Raw genomic sequence first — 16,463 nt, 5'->3', positions numbered from 1 at the left:
CCTGGGTGTATCCAAAAGGCTAAGGGTGTTTCAGTGAAACTTTGTGGTCTTTTGAGGAGGATGTTGAACTAAATCAAGGAAAATATGTGAATCCAGGCTATCAAAAGGGTTTATTTGCAATATCTTAGAAACAGCTAAGGGTATTAACCTGAAAGTTTCAAGGTTACTGCTACTACTACTACTACCATGATTCTAACTACGACTGCGACAACTTGTGACTGTGACTACTTGCAGATGTAACTCTAACTACTCGTGGCTGCAACCACATACAACTGCAACCCATGTGACTACAACTAATGCGAACGCAATTACTTGCAACTGCGTCTATTTGCAACTGGAAATGCTTACGATTGTGACTACTTGTGAATGCGACTACTTGTGAATAAAACTACTTGTGACTGTGACTACTTATGACTGTGGATGTGACTAGTTTTGACTGAGACTGTGGCTACTGCCCTCTGCGACTGTGACCACTTTATTCAGTGACTGTAACTGCAACTACAATTCTGCTGATCGTGACTGTTTGTGTTACTTACTCGTGACTATAGCTCAATATAGCCCAACGTGAACCCAGATACGATCCTTACGTGAGGTTTTGTTTCCAAATCCGCAAAATATCTTATTTTTCCACTTGTTTTCTTGTATGTCAAAAGTTTATTTATCTTCAACTCTTTGGGTCGTACTTGGAGAAAAAGATTGCTCTTGGGCTACATCTTAGGTACAAAAACCAATTATACTAAAAGAAATTTAGAAAAGCATATTTTCTATACTGATTACTCCTTACCTAATAAACACCTGGCCGCTCAATCAATCTTGATCAAAAACAAACATACCATAGGATCTTCCAGTATCCAACTTCGCCCATATGCTGCAATACCCAGAATGAGCTTCTCCCTTTCAGCCTTATTGCCTATCCAGTGATTAACGGTCCAGTTTACATTATTATATAGGTCAACTTCTGAAGTGTCAGTTTCCTGTGGGTAAAGTGGGGCGTTCAGGCCCGTAAACTTTTCCCAGTGTCCGTGATATGCGTAAGTTAAAAGAATTATGTAGTGCACTGAGCTTGATATTTCTGGTATATTATAAGACAGAGCAATCTGCTCTTTTACACTACCTGTTGCAACTGATAAAAAAAAACCGTGTTTATCTAAAGACTCACGAAGCTCCCTCAATAGAAAAACAAAGAAAAATCTATCAATGCTTGACCCTCCTCGCATGCCAGGATATAGCCAATGAATATCTACTCCATCGAAGCCATATTTTCGAAAAAATGCAACCACACTCTCAATAAAAACTGCACGTGACGCCGTTTCGGATGCCATCTAAAAAAACAAAACACATATATACATTCTGAAGTAGGCTTAGCTGGGATTAGTAGGTTAAGAATTAATCAAGAAGGCACTGATATACAAGTGAATATTTAGTCGTATTTTTTTTATGATGTAAAAATACTTTACTTGCCCCAACACCTTTTTTTTTTTTAATTCAGCATTGGTACTCTGCAGTCTTAAAGTGGTATTGAATTAAGGATGGTTTTAAATATAGGTTGAATTTGTTTTAGGGAAGGGAGCAGGGTGAAATTTATCTATTATCTTCTTTTGTTTGCGGGTAAATTTTTGGATTATATCTGTAAAATGGGTGCGAGCAATTATTTCTTGCCAAACCTCACCGCTTTACATGTCCAGCAAACTTCTCAATTACACAACCATGACAACACTACAAATCTCGGTCACTTTTCTTTGCCTCTCTCACTGTTCTTCTGTGTGGAGACTCACTTTCGTCCAATATGAAGCCTCAAAAGACCTCCCAGAAGGGAGCTGTAAAAGCTGCAGTTAGCCTGACCGGCAATCTTCATCTAGAGATCTGTGCTCTGATACGGAACAGAAAAGTCTTTCGTAGGTGATTCAACTGGTCAATCTGTTGCATTCAGCCTCCAAGAACCCTATCTAGAAATTAAGTTTACAAAAAAAAAATTCAAACGAGAGTAAAGAGCGAAATCAAAACCTAAGATAGACAGAATTTATTCTGGTAAGAAGAGCCCTCCCTCAATCCCCGGATTTTATGCTAAAATTTTATATTGCTTTAAGAATACTTCTTATGTAATTTCAATGACCCTTGTTGTTATAGCAATCGTTCTTGAACGAATGGGACAAAGAATTAACTTTAAAGTAAAGTGTAGGGGACTGAGGAGGATCCCATACCCTCAAACAATAACTTATGCTCATTTTAGGTTTAAATTACGCTATTTACTTTCATTTGAAACCTTAGAGCTGCCTTAAATGCAAGAAGGGCTGCCACCCCCTCAAACGAGACTCCTTAAATCAAAAGGCAATTTTCACACAGCAATACTTTGAGAAAGTAGCTTATTTAGTCCATCTATTCTAAAAAAAAGTATAATTATCCAGAATAAACTACCGTCTCTGCAATAAAGCAGGAGCATTAGCCCCACTCAGGGGCTTGACTTAAAGAAGTCAAGACAGTTTGTGAACCCTCTAAGTCAATGAACCGGAAACTTACTGTGACCCGGAAATTATTATTTTGTTCAGTATAAATATAGTTTGTTTTGATTTTGATAAAGTAGTTACTCTACTGAGATGATGACTAACTACGTCATCTATATATCTAGAGCTTTTTTTATATATTTGTTTCACTGTCTAATATAATAGGGACTAATCCCTATTTGGAACTCTTATTTATTTCAAATGAAGCTTTGAAATAAATAGCTAAATGATATGCTAATTTGGTATGACTTTGCATATCTATAGGGACAAATGCGTCACCATGTGGCATTATTGTTTTAGAAACGGGAAAGCTTGATATATATGGCTTTTCGATGATTTAAAATTGAATGGCTATCTCAAAATTAAAAAACTCTGTTCTTTCATTTGACAGCTTGTTACTTGCGTTTGAATTGTCAAAATATTCATACAAGTTCGTGTTGTTGACTGTTTTAATAATTTTAAAAAACAAAGTTTTTCCGAGGGAAGTAAAGAGTGAAGTTGAAACTTAAAACGGACAAAAATTATTACTTCACAGCCTATTAAATATATATCAATAAAACTAGTATAAATAAACCAACTAATTATGTTTTTCCTATGCTTTTAGGATTATAAAAAACTAGCGCTTTACTGAAAATACAAAAGTCAAGCATAAAAAACAGGAGTCAAAGGTGAGGATGTAGCCTGACAACAAAAACGATGCTATAAAGCTTTTCATAGTCTTACACCAGTTGTGACATTAGTAACTTTCAGTCACTGTATATATAATTAGCACTATGATCTTTCCCTTTCTCACCCATTATAAAAACCCGGATCGAGGTGCGAGTGCTCCAGAGAACGTATCATAGGCAGCGCGCTAGCGCTGCCTAAGTAAAGAACGATGTGGGCACAATGTGTTTTTTCTCCACCCGGGTACTTCGTATCGAAGGAGTTACCGTAGAAACTTCGAAAATGGCTCATTCGATTGGAAATTGGAGTTGCTAGTGCCCTTTTTAATAGTCGAAAGTGATTGGAGGGAAATTAGCCTCCCCCCACGCCCATCATTCCCCCAAACACATCCAATCAAAATTTTGAGATAGCCATTTTGTTCAGCGTAGTTGATTTCCAAATAGAAAATATCTTTTTGAGGAGGAAACTCCCCCACAACCCACGGGGCAAGGGTTTTAAGTTATGCCCTGAGGGCATATAAGGTTTTTATAGAAGGCGTTGTCGTAGAAACTTCAAAAAAGGCTCATTCGATTGGAAATTCAAAGGGCTAATCCCCTTTTTAATAGTCGAAAGTGATTGGAGGGCAACTAGCCTCTCCACGCCCATCACTCCCCCAAATACATCCAATCAAAATTTTGAGATAGCCATTTTGTTCAGCGTAGTTGATTTCCAGATAGAAAATATCTTTTTGAGGAGGACACTCCCCCACAACCCTCGGGGCAAGGGTTTAAAGTTTTGCCCTGGGGGCATATAAGGTTTTTATAGAAGGCGCTGTCGTAAAAGCTTCAAAAAAGGCTCATTCGATTGGAAATTCAAAGGGCTAGTGCACTTTTTAATAGTCGAAAGTGATTGGAGGGCACCTATCCCCCCACACGCCCATTATTCCCCCAAACACATCCAATGAAAATTTTGATATAGCCATTTTGTTCAGCGTAGTTGATTTCCAGATAGAAAATATGTTTTTGAGGAGGACACTCCCCACAACTCTCGGGGCAAGGGTTTTAAGTTATGCCCTGGGGGCATATAAGGTTTTTATAGAAGGCGGTGTCGTAGAAACTACAAAAAAGGCTCACTCGATTTGAAATTCAAAGGGCTAGTGCCCGTTTTAATAGTCGAAAGTGATTGGAGGGCAACTAGCCCCCCACACGCCCATCATCCCCCCCCATTCACATCCAATAAAATTTTTTAGATAACCATTTTGTTCAGCGTACTTGATTTCCAGATAGAAAATATGTTTTCGAGGAGGACACTAGTAGAAAGGCCTTATTGACTACAAACGGGAGTCCATATATGGGCATAGAACCACGTGGTTTATGGTTTTCTCAGTGAGAATAAAAAAACAGGAATTTTCTCACTTGGAAAAACAGGGATTTTCTCACTTTGAAGGATGTTTCAAGGTCGATTTATTTGCTGTTGTTTGTCCAGATGTAATGACATTGGAGTGATTTACATAATCGATGGTGGCATTATTGGTTCACGAAGGGGGAATTAAGAAACAAACATGGCTTCATTGTTGTTTGGCTAGCCTAACCTGAGAAATTGATTTACATAATCGCTAGGGGAAACTATTGATTCACGAAGGGGAAATTAAGAAACATTAAGGCTTCTTTAATCTTAGGTCTGAGGGATAAACGTTCTTTAGGTCAGAGAGAAAAATTAATATTCTATTTTTAAATAGGGCTTCATTGATCTTTAGTGTCAGGAATTATAAATGACATCACTTGTTATCTTGGAATTATGTGGGAGTCTAAAGAGATAAAAATTCTATTTTTAAATAGGGCTTCACTGAGCTTTAAGTCGGAGAGATAAATTGATATTCTAACGAAACCTTAATAGTTTAGCTAGGAAAATTTATGAGATGAAGAGATTAACGTAGGAAACGGTTTCCTAGAAATTTGAAATGTGAAAGCACAGAGATGCCAAACAAAAGGAACACGCTGAAATTACTTTTAGGGGATTATTTGAGTGAAACGATTTTAGACAGCTTATGGAATTATTTCGGCGAAACAGTTAGAGACATTTTAAAAGATGATTTAAAAGATGATTTTAGAAGAGGTTTTGAGTGTGGTCGTTATAATACACAAGTTCCATTTGAACAGTGTTGTGAGGTCCCCTACCCCAACCCCAAAGGGCCCCAATACCCCAACCCCCATCCAAAGGGTTCCAATCCCCATACCCCAATCCAGAAGCAAACCTCTCGGCCCCCCAACGGTCCCCGGGCTACCCCCCCGCCCCCCCGAACCTCCAACGCCCACCCCCGGCCCCAGCGTTCGGTGATGTATGTCGACTGAAACCGATGATTTGGGGGGTATGGGTTGCTATTTTTGACTTTTCTGAGTTGGATTTCTTAGTCTTTCATAGGTATGTGCTGTCTGAAACCTATGATTTGGGATGGGTGGTTTGCTATTTTGACCATTCTTAGCTGGATTTCTTAGCCTTTCTTAGGTGTGTATTGTCAAAAAAATTATGATTTGGGATGTGTAGTTTGCTATTTGGACTTTTCAGAGCTAGAATTCTTAGTCTCTCATAGGTGTTTGTTGTCTGAAACCTCTAGTTTGGGATGAGTAGTTTGCTATTTCAGACTTTTATGAGCTAGGCTTTCCTAGTATATCGTAGGTGAATGTTGTCAGAAAATTATGATTTGGGATATGTAAATTACTATTTCGGGCTTTTCTGAGCTAGATTTCTTAGTCCCTCATAGGTGTTTGTTGTCTCAAACCTATAGTTTGGGATGAGTATTTTGCTATTTTTGAATTTCCAGATCTAGGCTTCTTAGCCTTTCATAGGTGTGTGTTGTCAGAAACATATGATTTGGGATATGTAAATTACTATTTTTGACTTTTCTGAGCGAGATTTCTTAGCCTTTCATGGGTGTTTGGTGTCTCAAACCTATAGTTTGGGGTGAGTAGTTTGGTTTTGGATTTAAGAGCTGGATTTCTTAGACTTTCGTGGGAGTGTGTTGACTGAAACTTATGATTTGGGATATGTAAATTACTATTTCGGGATTTTCTAAGCTAGATTTCTTAGTCTTTCGTTGGTGTGTGTTGTCTGAAACCTATGATTTGGGATTTTTAGTTTTGCTTTTTGGACTTTTCAGAGCTAGGATTCTTAGTCCCACATAGGTGTTTTTTGTCTGAAACCTATAGTTCGGGATGAGTAGTTTGCTATTTCAGGCTTTTCTGAGCTAAGGTTTCTTAGTATTTCATAGGTGTGTGTTGTGTGAAACTTATGACTTGAGGTGTCTAATTTGCTATTTCAGGCCTTTCTGAGCTAAGGTTTCATAGTATTTCGTAGGTGAATGTTGTTTGAAACTTATGATTTGGGATATGCAAAGTACAATCTTGGGCTTTTAAGAGTTAGATTTCGTAGTCTTTTGTCGGTGTGTGTGGACTGAGGCCTATGATATGGGATATAAGGTTCTTATTCTTTCGTTGGTGTCTGTTGTCTGATACATTTCGTGTGTTGACTGAAAAATATGATTTAGGAAATAAGGTTCTTAGTCTTTCGTTGGTGTGTGTTGTCTGAAACCTATGATTTGCGATTTCTAGTTTGCTTTTTGGACTTTTCAGAGCTAGGATTCATAGTCCCTCATAGATGTTTGTTGTCTGAAACCTATAGTTTGGGATGAGTAGTTTGCTATTTCAGGCTTTTCTGAGCTAAGGTTTCTTAGTATTTCATAGGTGTGTGTTGTGTGAAACTTATGACTTGAGGTGTCTAATTTGCTATTTCAGGCCTTTCTGAGCTAAGGTTTCATAGTATTTCGTAGGTGAATGTTGTCTGAAACTTATGATTTGGGATATGTAAATTACTATCTCGGGCTTTTCTGAGTTAGATTTCTTAGTCTTTTGCTGGTGTGTCTTGACTGAAACCTATGATATGGGATATAAGGCTCTTAGTCTTTCGTTGGTGTGTGTTGTCTGAAACCTGGTGTGTGTTGACTGAAACCTATGATTTTGGATATAAGGTTCTTAGTCTTTCGTTGGTGTGTGTTGTCTGAAACCTATGATTTGGGATTTTCTAGTTTGCTTTTTGGACTTTTCAGAGCTAGGATTCATAGTCCCTCATAGATGTTTGTTGTCTGAAACCTATAGTTTGGGATGAGTAGTTTGCTATTTCAGGCTTTTCTGAGCTAAGGTTTCCTAGTATTTCATAGGTGTGTGTTGTCTGAAACTTATGATTTGAGGTGTATAATTTGCTATTTCAGGCTGTTCTGAGCTAAGGTTTCATAGTATTTCGTAGGTGAATGTTGTCTGAAACTTATGATCTGGGATATGTAAATTACTATTTCGGGCTTTTATAAGCTAGATTTCGTAGTCTTTTGTTGATGTGTGTTGTCTGAAACCAATGATTTGGGATGGGCGGGTTACTATTTTTGACTTTTCTGAGCTGGATTTCTTAGCCTTTCATAGGTATGTGTTGTATGAAACCTATGATTTGGGATGGTTAGTTTGCTATTTTTGACTTTTCAGAGCTAGGTTTCTTAGCCTTTCATAGGTGCGTGCTGTCAGAAAATTATGATTTGGGATATGTAGTTTGCTTTATAGACTTTTCAGAGCTAGGATTCTTAGCCCCTCATGGGTGTTTGTTGTCTGAAACCTATAGTTTGGGATGAATAGTCTGCTATTTCAAGCTTTTCTGAGCTAAGGTTTCTTAGTATTTCATAAGTGTGTGTTGTCTGAAACTTATGATTTGAGCTATGCAATTTGCTATTTCCGACTTTTCATAACCAGATTTCTTAGTCTTTCGTAGGTATGTGGTGTCTGAAACCAATGATTTGGGATGTGTGGGTTGCTATTTTTGACTTTTCTGAGCTGGATTTCTTAGCCTTTCTTAGGTGTTTGTTGACTGAAACCTATGATTGGGGAATGAATGGTTTGCTATTTTTCACTTTTCTGAGCTAGATTTCTTAGCATTTTATAGGTGTATGCTTTCAGAAAATTATGATTTGGGAGGTGTAGTTTGCTTTTTGGACTTTTCAGAGCTAGGATTCTTAGTCCCTCATAGGTGTTTGTTGTCTGAAACTTCTAGTTTGGGATGAGTAGTTGGATATTTCAGGCTTTTCAGATCTAAGGTTTCTAAGTATTACGTAGGTGAAGCTTCCACGTCAGTTTTAAGTTCACCAAGACATAAAAAATTTAAAGTTCAGTTCTAATTTTTCCACAGAACATAGGAAAATTTATATTATGATTCTGATTATTTTCGATGAAGATAAAAAGTTTCACTTTAATTCTAAATTTTCTTAAATTAAGTTCCAACTTTTCTAAAAGAGATGAAAAACTTTAAAATTCAATTTAAAATTTTTTCAACGAAGTCAAGGAAAGTTCAAGTTCTCTTCTGAATTTTCTCAATGAAAAAGAAATTAGTTATTGATCATTTCTATTTTTTCAAATAATGTAAAAATTTTACACTTTAGTTCAGATCTGTCTCGAAGAGATGAAAAATTTAAAATACTTTTACAAATTTTTCAATGAAGATAAAAAAGTTCAAGTTCTCTTCTGAAGTTTATCAAAGAACACACTTCAATTCTAATTTCTCCAGAGAAAACATAAATCTTCCACTTCAGTTCTTTATTTCACAAGGACATAAAGAAATTTAGAGTTCAATTCTAAATTTTTCGGTGGAAGATAGAAAAAGTAATACCATACTTGTGAATATTTTCACGGAACATAAAAAGTTCTAGTTCAATTTTAAATTTTCTCAACGAAGTGAGGAAAAGTTCAAGTTCAATACTGAATTTTACCAAAGAACACAATTCAATTCTAATTTATCCAGAGAAAATAAAAATCTTCCACTTAAGTTCTTTATTTCACAAAGACATAAAGAAATTTAAATTTCAATTCTAAATTTTTCAGTGGAAGATAGAAAAAGTAATACCATACTTGTGAATGATTTCACGGAACATAAAAAGTTCTAGTTCAATTTAAAATTTTCTCAACGAAGTGAAGAAAAGTTAAAGTTCTCTTATGAATTTTACCAAAGAACACAATTCAATTCTAATTTATCCAGAGAAAATAAAAATCTTCCACTTCAGTTCTTTATTTCACAAAGCCATAAAGAATTTTACATTTTAATTCTAAATTTTTCAGTGGAAGATAGAAAAAGTAATACCATACTTGGGAATATTTTCCAGGAATATAAAAAGTTCCAGTTCAATTTAAAATTTTTTCAACAAATTGAAGAAAATTTCGACTTCTCTACTGAATTTTACCAAAGAATACAAGTCAATTCTAATTTCTACAGAGAAAAAAAAACTCTTCCACTTAAGTTCTATATTTTACAAAAGTATAAAGAAATTTAGAGTTCAATTCTAAATTTTTTAGTTGGAAGATAGAAGGAGTAATCCCATATTTGTGAATATTTTCTTGGAAGATAAAAAGTTCTAGTTCAATTCAAAAGTCTCTCAACGAAGTGAAGAAGAATTCAAGTTCTCTCCTTAATTTTACAAAGAACACGAGCATATTCCAATTTAAATAGATAAAATAAAAATCTTCAACTCCCGTTATTTATTTCATAAAGACATAAAAAAATTTTAAGTTCAATTATAAATTTATACATGGACGATGGAAAAAGTAATACAATACTGGTGAATATTTTCTCGAAGAGATGAAAAATTTTAAATACTGTCCCAAATTTTTCACAGAAGATAAAAAAGTTCAAGTTCTCTTCGGAATTTTACCAAAGAACATAATTCAATTCTAATTTCTTCAGAGAAAACAAAAATCTTACACTTCAGTTCTTTATTTCACAAAGACATAAAGAAATTTAGAGTTCAATTCTAAATTTTTTGATGGAAGATAGAAAAAGTAATACCATACTTGTGAATATTTTCTCGGAAGATAAAAATTTCAAGTTCAATTTAAAATTTTCTCAACGAGGTGAAGAAAAATTAAAGTTCTCTTCTGAATTTTACCAAAGAACACAATTCAATTCTAATTTCACCAGAGAAAATCAAAATCTTCCACTTAAGTTCTTTATTTCACAATGACATAAAGAAATTTAAAGTTCAATTCTAAATTTTTCGGTGGAAACAAGAAAAAGTAATACCATACATGTGAATATTTTCCCGGAAGATAAAAAGTTCTTGTTCAATTTAAAATTTTTTCAACGAAGTGAGGAAAAATTCAAGTTCTCTTCTGAATTTTAGCAGAGAACACAATTCAATTCTAATTTCACCAGAGAAAATAAAAATCTTCCACTTCAGTTCTATATTTCACAAAGACATAAAGAAATTTAAAGTTCAATTCTAAATTTTTCGGTGGAAGATAGAAAAAGTTATACCATACTTGTGAATATTTTCTCGAAGAGATGAAAAATTTATAATACTGTTCCAAATTTTTCACAGAAGATAAAAAAGTTCAAGTTCTCTTCGGAATTTTACCAAAGAACACAATTCAATTCTAATTTCTCCAGAGAAAATAAAAATCTTCCACTTAAGTTCTCTATTTCACAAAAACATAAAGAAATTTAAAGTTCAATTCTAAATTTTTCGGTGGAAGATAGAAAAAGTAATACCATACATGTGAATATTTTCCCAGAAGATAAAAAGTTTTAGTTCAATTTACAATTTTCTCAACGAAGTGAAGAAAAGTTCAAGTTCTCTTCTCAATTTTACTAAAGAACACAATTCAATTCTAATTTCACCAGAGAAAATAAAAATCTTCCACTTCAGTTCTTCATTTCACAAGGACATAAAGAAATTTAGAGTTCAATTCTAAATTTTTCGGTGGAAGATAGACAAATTAATACCATACTTGTGAATATTTTCACGGAAGATAAAAAGTTCTAGTTCAATGTAAAATTTTCTCAACGAAGTGAAGAAAAGTTCAAGTTCTCTTCTGAACTTTACCAAAGAACACACTTCAATTCTGAATTTTACCAATGAAAATGAAAAAACCTTCCACTTCAGTTCATAATTTCTCAAAGACATAGAAATTTAAAGTTCAGTTCTAAATTTTTCTGTAGAAGATAGGAAAAGTTATACTATGATTGTGATTATTTTCCAGTGAAGATAAAAAGTATCACTTTAATTCTAATTATCTTAAATTCAGTTCCGATTTTTTGCAAAGAGATGAAAAATTTAAAGTTCTGTTCCAAATTTTTCATAGAAGATAGAACAAGTTATACATTGATTTTGAATCTTCGACATGAAGATAAGGTGCATCACTTTAATTCTGAGTTTTCTCGAAGAAATGCAAAATGTTCAAGTTCTCTTCTGAATTTTCTTAAAGAAGAAAAAAAAGTTAGCTCAATTCTGAATTTTACCAATGAAAATGATAAAAGCTTCCACTTCAGTTCTTAATTTCTCAAAGACATAAAAAATTCAAAGCTCTCTTCCAAGAAAATAAAAAAGGTTCCCCTTCAGTTCAGGTTTTATCTCAAAGAGATGAAAAATTTAAAGTTATATTGTAATTTTAAATTAAATTTTAGCTCCTTTGTCTTATGGATTTACCCATCAAATTTTTAAATTAGAAAATGAGTGACTTCTTCTACTATTAAAGACAATCGATCAAACTCATTCATCTAACCTCCAAAACAATAGGTTAGGTTAGGTATAAATAAATATTAATAAATAAATAAAAACATTTATACTGGTTTAAGTTAGGTAAGGTTAGGTTAACTTATCATGAGCGCTCATGATAAGTTAACCCAACCTTTTCTGGGGTGTATGGTTAGGTTATGTTAGGCTAGATTAAGTTAGGTTAGATTAGGTTAGGTTAAGTTAGGTTAGGTTAGCCTACGTACGCTTCACTTAGGTTGGCTTAGGTTAGGTGAGAGACAGGCAAAAAGTTAGGTGTATGATTAGGTTAGGTTAGGTTAGATTAAGTTAGGTTAGGTTAAGTTAGGTTAGGCTAGGTTAGCCTACGTACGCGCGCGTACGTAGGCTAACCTAGCGTAACCTAACTTAACCTAAACTAACTTAATCTAACCTAACCTAACCTAATCTTACACCTAACTTTTCGCCTGTCTCTCACCTAACCTAAGCTAACCTAAGTGAAGCGTACGTAGGCTAACCTAACCTAACTTAACCTAACCTAATCTAACCTAACTTAATCTAGCCTAACATAACCTAACCATACACCCCAGAAAAGGTTGGGTTAACTTATCATGAGCGCTCATGATAAGTTAACCTAACCTTACCTAACTTAAACATGTAGAAATGTTTCTATTTATTTATTAATATTTATTAATACCTAACCTAACCTATTGTTTTGGAGGTTAGATGAATGAGTTTGATCGATTGTCTTTAATAATAGAAGAAGTCACTCATTTTCTAATTTAAAAATTTGATGGGTAAATCCATAAGACAAAGGAGCTAAAATTTAATTTAAAATTAGAATAGAACTTTAAATTTTTCATCTCTTTGAGAAAAAACCAGAACTGAAGTGGAACCTTTTTTATTTTCTTGGAAAAATTAGAAGAGAACTTTGAATTTTTTATGTCTTTGAGAAATTAAGAACTGAAGTGGAAGCTTTTTTCATTTTCATTGGTAAAATTCAGAATTGAGCTAATTTTTATCTTCTTTAAGAAAATTCAGAAGAGAACTTGAACATTTTGCACTTCTTCGAGAAAACTCAGAATTCAATTGATGCACCTTATCTTCACGTCAAAGATTCAAAATCAATGTACAACTTTTTCTATCTTCTATGAAAAGTTTGGAACAGTACTTTAAATTTTTCATCTCTTTGCAAAAAATCGGAACTGAATTTAAGATAATTAGAATTAAAGTGATTCTTTTTATCTTCACTGGAAAATAATCACAATCATAGTATAACTTTTCCTATCTTCTACAGAAAAATTTAGAACTGAACTTTAAATTTCTATGTCTTTGAGAAATTATGAACTGAAGTGGAAGGTTTTTTCATTTTCATTGGTAAAATTCAGAATTGAAGTGTGTTCTTTGGTAAAGTTCAGAAGAGAACTTGAACTTTTCTTCACTTCGTTGAGAAAATTTTACATTGAACTAGAACTTTTTATCTTCCGTGAAAATATTCACAAGTATGGTATTAATTTTTCTATCTTCCACCGAAAAATTTAGAATTGAACTCTAAATTTCTTTATGTCCTTGTGAAATGAAGAACTGAAGTGGAAGATTTTTATTTTCTACGGTGAAATTAGAATTGAATTGTTTTCTTTAGTAAAATTGAGAATAGAAATTGAACTTTTATTCACTTCGTTGAGAAAATTTTAAATTGAACTATAAATTTTTATCTTCCGGGAAAATATTCACAAGTATGGTATTACTTTTTCTATCTTCCACCGAAAAATTTAGAATTGAACTTTAAATTTCTTTATGTCTTTCTGAAATAAAGAACTGAAGTGGAAGATTTTTATTTTCTCTGGAGAAATTAGGATTGATTGTGTTCTTTGGTAAAATTCCGAAGAGAACTTGAACTTTTTTATCGTCTGTGAAAAATTTGGAACAGTATTTTAAATCTTTCATCTTTTCGAGAAAATATTCACAGGTATGGTATTACTTTTTCTATCTTCCACCGAAAAATTTAGAATTGAACTTTAAATTTCTTTATGTCTTTGAAATATAGAACTGAAGTGGAAGATTTTTATTTTCTCTGGTGAAATTAGAATTGAATTGTGTTCTCTGCTAAAATTCAGAAGAGAACTTGAATTTTTCCTCACTTCGTTGAGAAAATTTTAAATTGAACTAGAACTTTTTATCTTCCGGGAAAATATTCACAAGTATGGTATTACTTTTTCTTGTTTCCACCGAAAAATTTAGAATTGAACTTTAAATTTCTTTATGTCATTTTGAAATAAAGAACTTAAGTGGAAGATTTTGATTTTCTCTGGTGAAATTAGAATTGAATTGTGTTCTTTGGTAAAATTCAGAAGAGAACTTGAATTTTTCTTCACTTCGTTGAGAAAATTTTAAATTGAAATAGAACTTTTTATCTTCCGAGAAAATATTCACAAGTATGGTATTAATTTTTCTATTTTCCATCGAAAAATTTGGAATTGAACTCTAAATTTCTTTATGTCTTTGTGAAATATAGAAATGAAGTGTAGGATTTTTGTTTTCTATGAAGAAATTCGAATTTAACTGTGTTCTTTTGTCAAATTAAGAAGGGAACTTGAACTTTTTTATTTTCTGTGAAAAATTTGGAACAGTATTTTAAATTTTTCATCTCTTCGATAAAATATTCACAAGTATGGTATTACTTTTTCTATCTTCCACGAAAAAATTTAAAATTGAACTTTAAATTTCTTTATGTCTTTGTGAAATAAAGAACTTAAGTGGAAGATTTTTATTTTCTCTGGTGAAATTAGAATTGAATTGTGTTCTTTGGAAAAATTCAGAATAGATCTAGAATTCTTCTTCATTTCGTTGAGAAAATTCTGAATTTAACTAGAACTTTTTGTCATCCGGGGAAAATATTCACAAGTATGGGATTTATTTTTGTATCGTTCAACGACAAAATTTAGAATTTAACTTTAAATTTATTTATGTCCCTGTAAAATATAGAAATTCAGTGGAAGATTTTTGTTTTCTCTGTAGAAATTAGAATTGAATTGTATTCTTTGGTAAAATTCAGTAGAGAACTTGAACTTTTCTTCACTTCGTTGAGAAAATTTTAAATTGAACTAGAACTTTTTATATTCCGGGAAAATATTCCAAAGTATGGTATTACTTTTTCTATCTTCCACTGAAAAATTTAGAATTGAAATGCAAAATTCTTTATGTCTTTGTGAAATAAAGAACTGAAGTGGAAGATTTTTATTTTCTCTGGATAAATTAGAATTGAATTGTGTTCTTTGGTAAAATTCAGAAGAGAACTTGAACTTTTCTTCACTTCGTTGAGAAAATTTTAAATTGAACTAGAACTTTTTATGTTCCGTGAAAACATTCACAAGTATGGTATTACTTTTTCTATATTCCACTGAAAAATTTAGAATTGAACTTTAAATTTATTTATGTATTTGTGAAATAAATAAATTAAGTGTAAGATTTTTGTTTTCTCTGGATAAATTAGAATTGAATTGTGTTCTTTGGTAAAATTCAGTAGGGAACTTGAACTTTTCCTCACTTCGTTGAGAAAATTTAAAATTGAACTAGAACTTTTTATGTTCCGTGAAAATATTCACAAGTATGGTATTACTTTTTCTATCTTCCACGGAAAAATTTAGAATTGAACTTTAAATTTCTTTATGTCTTTGTGAAATAAAGAACTGAAGTGAAAGATTTATGTTTTTTCTGGAGAAATTAGAATTGAATTATGTTCTTTGGTAAAATTCCGAAGAGAACTTGAACTTTTTTATCTTCTGTGAAAAATTTGGAATAGTATTTTAAATTTTTCATCTCTTCGAGACAGATCTGAACTAAAGTGGAAAATTTTTATATTATTTGAAAAAATAGAAATGATCAATGACTAATTTCTTTTTCATTGAGAAAATTCAGAAGAGAACTTGAACTTTCCTTGACTTCGTTGAGAAAATTTTAAATTGAATTTTAAAGTTTTTCATCTCTTTTAGAAAAGTCGGAACTTGATTTAAGAAAATTTAGAATTAAAGTGAAACTTTCTATCTTCATAGAAAATGATCAGAATCATAGTATAAATTTTCCTATCTTCTGTGGAAAAATTAGAACTGAACTTTAAATTTTTTATGTCTTGGTGAACTTAAAACTGACTTGGAAGCTTCACCTACGTAATACTTAGAAACCTTAGCTCTGAAAAGCCTGAAATATCCAACTACTCATCCCAAACTAGAAGTTTCAGACAACAAACACCTATGAGGGACTAAGAATCCTAGCTCTGAAAAGTCCAAAAAGCAAACTACACCTCCCAAATCATAATTTTCTGAAAGCACACACCTATGAAATGCAAAGAAATCTAGCTCAGAAAAGTCAAAAATAGCAAACCACTCCTTCCCAAATCATAGGTTTCAGTCAACACACACCTACGAAAGACTAAGAAATCCAGCTCAGAAAAGTAAAAAAATAGCAACCCACACATCCCAAATCATTGGTTTCAGACACCACATACCTACGAAAGACTACGAAATCTGGTTATGAAAAGTCGGAAATAGCAAATTGCATAGCTCAAATCATAAGTTTCAGACAACACACACCTATGAAATACTAAGAAACCTTAGCTCAGAAAAGCTTGAAATAGCAGACCATTCATCCCAAACTATAGGTTTCAGACAACAAACACCTATGAGGGACTAAGAATCCTAGCTCTGAAAAGTCTATAAAGCAAACTACAAATCCCAAATCATAATTTTCTGACAGCACGCACCTAT

The 16,463-nt window shown here is 32.9% G+C and overlaps 1 protein-coding gene across 1 annotated transcript in view; it reads right to left on the bottom strand.

Moving 5' to 3' along the window:
• Positions 1-803: 803 nt before the first annotated feature.
• Positions 804-16,463, bottom strand: part of LOC148944230 (uncharacterized) — a 404,320-nt gene continuing 388,660 nt past the window's right edge. Inside the window, exon 6 of the mRNA XM_089099872.1 lies at positions 804-1,322. Within this exon, the coding sequence (XP_088955998.1) occupies positions 804-1,322 (519 nt within the window). The remainder of the gene's footprint in view (positions 1,323-16,463) is intronic.

The sequence above is a fragment of the Artemia sp. Qi Xiang Cuo genome, chromosome 14 (assembly GCF_049724085.1).
Source record: "Artemia sp. Qi Xiang Cuo chromosome 14, ASM4972408v1, whole genome shotgun sequence".
Taxonomy (NCBI): domain Eukaryota; kingdom Metazoa; phylum Arthropoda; class Branchiopoda; order Anostraca; family Artemiidae; genus Artemia; species Artemia sp. Qi Xiang Cuo.
Note: the sequence above shows the minus strand (reverse complement) of the source record. Positions and strands in the feature narration are given on the sequence as shown.